Source organism: Anguilla anguilla, chromosome 6 (assembly GCF_013347855.1).
Source record: "Anguilla anguilla isolate fAngAng1 chromosome 6, fAngAng1.pri, whole genome shotgun sequence".
In the NCBI taxonomy this organism is placed as follows: domain Eukaryota; kingdom Metazoa; phylum Chordata; class Actinopteri; order Anguilliformes; family Anguillidae; genus Anguilla; species Anguilla anguilla.
This window is the reverse complement of record NC_049206.1, coordinates 2,438,337-2,443,498: the sequence shown is the minus strand read 5'-3', so window position 1 is coordinate 2,443,498 and position 5,162 is coordinate 2,438,337. Positions and strand designations below refer to the sequence as shown.

Below are 5,162 nucleotides of genomic sequence, written 5' to 3'. Positions count from 1 at the left end.
CCTTTTTGTCCTTATGTTTAAATATGAGGGTAAGCAGCCTTGTCTGTACAGCCAGGTGCAATCCTGAATCCACACTGCAAACCAAAGTTTGAATTCATGAAATGTATAAAATGCAGTGTACAGTCTCAATTCTTTTTAATGCATACGTTTGGTTAGAATTTATTTTTGACTGAATGAGGAGATGCTTTTAGTTTTCACACAGGCTACAGTGAACAGGACTGCTCCCCAACACTGAACTCTGCCCCTTTGCAGTTTCTCCGTCAATTCAGTTTGAGAGTTGCCCCACCCAGATTATTGAAATAATTGTTTAATGAACCCATTTTTTTCAATCCACACCAGACCTGGGTCAAATACGTATTTGTTTAGAATTTGAATACTTCTCTATGCTTTACTGATCGTGTCTACTGTATTGGAACCAATTAAATACTCTCAAATAGTGCAAACTCCGCCTTCTGGTCATATTGGCAGGCTCAATTACACCAGGCAAGATAAAAAGAGCACAGAAAACTATTTGAATCCAAAATCAAATACGTATTTGACACAGGTCTGATCCACGATCAAAGTGTTGTAATCTGCTAATAAGAACTGCTTCCCTCTTCCTGTTGGACACACCAGAGCTGCAGAGTGAGGGGATCCAGCAGGGGGCAGTATTGTGCAGCTGAGGTCTGTGTGCAGCTGATTGGCCAGCACTTCCAGGGCCCTTTCACAGCTTGCCTGAGTGTCTGATTCAAACAGAAGAGTGACCACAGGGGAGGAATCAGACTTCTCTGAGTCAATGAGCTACAGCACCTGGCTAACAGCATTTCCAGACCAAGATGAATTTGAGCTGTTTTCTTTCTGTAATGTGCACCGTCAGTAACCATGCCTGACCTGGAGGACAATATTTCCAGACCAGCAACTGCACACACAACCTGACTAAAGCACTGAATGTAAGATGCTTCTCTTTGGTTCTCCTAATCTTCGTATTACATTTCTCTGCTTGGTCTGTGTATTTTATCAGCTAGTTTGACACCTTTGGCTATACCCTGCGCAACCACTTTATCTGGTTGCTCTAGCAGAGTCCCTGTTAGCATCCAGCCCATCTAGCTACTGACCGCCAGTGGAGGATGCCCCTGTCTGTTTTCAGTGGAGGCGCATTCACCTCGTGTGGGGCAGTTGGAGACCCATGTACCTCCTGTGGAACCCGGGACCGAGCCAGGGGCCTTCAAATCTTCAGCCAAGGTTTGGGGGGCCTGTCCAGGCTGTATCCCTGTATTCCTCCTGTCCAGTGCATGCTGGGATAGGCTCCAGTACCCCATACCATCATCGAGCAGTGATTAGCCAACTCCAACAATGCTGTTAAAATCAACTCTAAGGGTCACTATTAGAATTAAAAGTGCTCCATCAGAGTTTATTCCACACTGAAGAGTTTTCTGTGTACCCGTGGAACAAAATATATTATGGTAGTTAGAGAGTTCTGGACCGCTTCAAGTCACTTCCTGTTTTGATGAGATTTACTCTCTAATCAGCTCCAGGGATCTGAACCCCCTTATCGTATCGTACATTTACAATGGGGGGGGACATAGCTCAGGGGGTAAGAGCGCTTGTCTGGCAGTCGGAGGGTTGCCGGTTCGATCCCCGCCCTGGGCGTGTCGAAGTGTCCCTGAGCAAGACACCTAACCCCTAACTGCTCTGGTGAATGCGAGGCATCAATTGTAAAGCGTTTTGGATAAAAGCGCTATATAAATGCAGTCCATTTACAAGACGCATTTTAAAGTTCAATAATCAGAGAGAGCAGACGGAGCAACTGGGAAAAATAAACCTGAATCGTCACCGTGGAACTCAGCTGACTTTTTATTAAAAAGCTTCAGTTGTTTTTATTGGTCCTTTACACAGATGACTGTAAACATAAATCCTTCACAAAACAATGTCTGAAAGGTAAGGACAACCATCTATATTGGAATATAAAGAGTGAAATCAAAGAGACATTGTATTTATATATACTAAAATACACTGTATAAACCAAGCAACATTTCTGTAGCAGGAATTCCTTAATCACCGAGTACCCTTCGCAGAACTGTCCTCACGAGGCCAGTAAAATGCACATCAGATACCTTCTATTTGCTCCTCTGAAATGAAATACAAAATAGTTTACTGCTCGTTAGGTATGTTATGTGCCATGAGGATGCAGGCATGTTGGCCTCGCTCAGGAAATCCACCTTTTGCACACACACACATTTAAAATGCCATTCTCAGTGACAGTTAAAATTATTTCCATCAAAGAGTTTAAATAAACTTGATACCATTGAATATTGTAGATATATGTAAATAATACACAAAAGAAAGTGGATATACACAAACGGGATTAGTCCAAAGTCCAACAAACGCAAATTTACATGACTGTCGTAGCCGTGAAGCGAAGGTCAAATTAGGTTATTTTGGTCATGAATACCAAACACTTGCGAATATAGGGCTTCCATCAAGGTCACAGAATCAGTCTCTGTCTGTCTCTCTCATATTTCTGTTTTTGAGAGAGTTGAATGTACATTTGAAGATGTTCAACCAGCATTCTCTGTTACGATGCCCAACCCTGGCTACAACTGTACAGCACATGTTCTTGGTACCAGAGATGGATCTGTGTACAAAAAGGGCTTTAATATCGACGACAAACTAGCGACAAAAAAGCACTTCATTCTATTTACAGACAAAATGGCTTTTAAAGATGATTTTCTCCCTATGTGAAGGCAGTGCATAATCACACGTGTGTGTGTGTGTGTGTGAGTGTGTGTGTGTGTGTGCGTATGTGCACGTCTGTGTGTGTGTGCATGGTGTGTGTCCAAGTGCGTTACCTGGTGCGTGTGAATTTACATGTGTATGTGTAAATGGTGTGTGTTTTTATGTTGTTTGACAGACCAGTATTACACGCCGGTACACTCCTCTACAGACGCTGGTACGCTGCGGTTGGGGTTGGGGTTGGGGGTGGGGTTAGGGTTAGGGTTGGGGTTAGGTTAGGGTTGTGTTGGGGTTGGTGTTAGGGTTGGGGTTAGGGTTAGGTTAGGGTTGTGTTGGGGTTGGTGTTAGGGTTGGGGTTAGGGTTAGGTTAGGGTTGTGTTAGGGTTGTGTTAGGGTTAGGGTTGAGTTAGGGTTGGGTTAGGGTTTGGGTTTGGGTTAGGGTTGGGGTTGGGGTTAGGTTTAGGTTAGGGTTGTGTTGGGGTTGGTGTTGGGGTTGGGGTTAGGGTTGGGGTTGGGGTTGGGGTTGGGGTTAGGGTTGGGGTTGGGGTTGTGTTAGGGTTAGGGTTAGGTTAGGGTTGTGTTAGGGTTATGGTTGGGTTAGGGTTAGGGTTGTGTTTCCTGTCGGTTCCCTGGCTGGTTTCCTCTGCCAGGCCCATGACCCCCAGCAGGCCTGAATCTACCTTCAGCCGACCTGCTAGCAAGAGCATGCCTGTACCTGGACTGCAATCTGACACACCTGCGTGACTGTGTTTACAGCAGAACTGAGGCAGCACACACACACACACACACACACACACACACACGTTCACACACATACGCACGCACACGCACGCACACGCACAGACACACGTGTACTCAAGTGCACACATACGCACACACGTGCACACACGAGCACACACGCATGCACACGCATGCACACGCATGCACGTAAACGCACACACACACACACACACACACCGGGGCAGCAGGTTGTATTTATCATGGGTAATTTGTTGGCATGCTGAAAACATTCCCTTTCCTGAAAAACAGGGAGGAGGGAGAGGGAGGAGGGAGAGAGTTTTGGATCCCTTTTCGACATCGGACTCAGGACTTCTAAATAAATGTGACCAGATGTGAAAAGGAACTGGGCCAGGGGAACTAACGCCTTCGCTCATCACATCTCTCAAGGTCAAATATGACCATTTCTCAGGGCTCAAGGTCAAGCAATCGTCTAGGGGACACACACTCTTCTCTAACACCAGCCCTAAGCACTTCCCACAAGACCTCTCCTACTCTGGTTGGACCACTGTAAACATAATTAGCCAACAGCTGGACAGTTGTGCAGCAGCTAGTCACTGATAGGCCAGAAGACCGTCTCAGCCTCTGAGGTGACTGAAGAGAAAATTAAAGGATTTCCATGAAATGAAGGATGAAATTTAAACCAAAATAGAACCCTTAAATGTATAATAAACTTAGTCCTTGTGTGTGTATAACTCCTGGTTATACACACACACAAGCACTCACACACACACACACAAGCACACTCACACATGCATTCACACACACACAAGCACTCACACACACACGCACATACACACAAGCACTTACACACGCGCTCAAGACACACACAAAATAAGACCCTTTATTTTTTTTTACTGACTCTCCATTTTCTCTTGTTTATCCCTCTCTCTCTTCCTCTCCCTCCTCCCCTCTCTCACCCTGCCCTCCCTCCCTCCCTCCCTCCCTCCCCCTCTCCCTCCTTCCTTCCCCCTCTTTTCCCCCTCTCTCTCCCTCCCTCCCTCCCTCATTCCTCTTCTCCCCCTCTCTCCTCTCTCCTCCTCCTCCCCCTCTCTCCTCTCTCCTCCTCCTCTCCCTCCCTCCCCCCCAATGCCGTTCTCTCCGTTGCCCTTAGCAGCGATCGTCCTCCTCAGTGTCGCTGTAGAGCTCCGCCCCTCCCAAGGAGGTGGACTGGGCCAGGCGTTTTCGGAAGTGGCCGTTGGGGACCTGCCAGGCGTGCCGCAGCTGGTGGGCGGAGCTTATGGTGTTGGAGCGTCCCAGGCTGGTCGCCACGGCAGCCTCGAAGGTGAGCGTCTCCTCCTGGCGGGCGGAGTCGTCCTGCTCCTGCAGGCCCAGGTAAGGCTCGGAGGGGTAGCGCTGGGGTGTGGACAGGTGGCTGGCCCCGCCCACTGGCCCCGGCCCCGCCTCTCCCTCCTCCCACTGGGCGGGGTCCTGGGTGAGTGGCGCGCCCCGGTCGCAGGGAGGGGGGGAGGAGTGGGCGTGGCACAGCAGGGGCGAGTAGGAGATGTGCGCTCGTGGCCGCGAGGGAGTTGGGCGTCGGCCGCTGGGGGTGCTCGACCCCGAGGTGGACGGGACAGGGCTGTCCGAGCTGTTACCCTGGAAACGCAGAAGGGTGCTGTTAACGGACTGTGACAGACGTTAGGTTTCCAGTTAAAATATACTGCCATTTTATA

At 48.5% G+C, this 5,162-nt stretch overlaps 1 protein-coding gene across 1 annotated transcript in view; it reads right to left on the bottom strand.

The window, feature by feature from the left end:
- Positions 1–4,576: 4,576 nt before the first annotated feature.
- Positions 4,577–5,162, bottom strand: part of LOC118229538 (voltage-dependent R-type calcium channel subunit alpha-1E-like) — a 91,625-nt gene continuing 91,039 nt past the window's right edge. Inside the window, exon 49 of the mRNA XM_035421571.1 lies at positions 4,577–5,085. Within this exon, the coding sequence (XP_035277462.1) occupies positions 4,600–5,085 (486 nt within the window). The 3' untranslated portion in view covers positions 4,577–4,599. The remainder of the gene's footprint in view (positions 5,086–5,162) is intronic.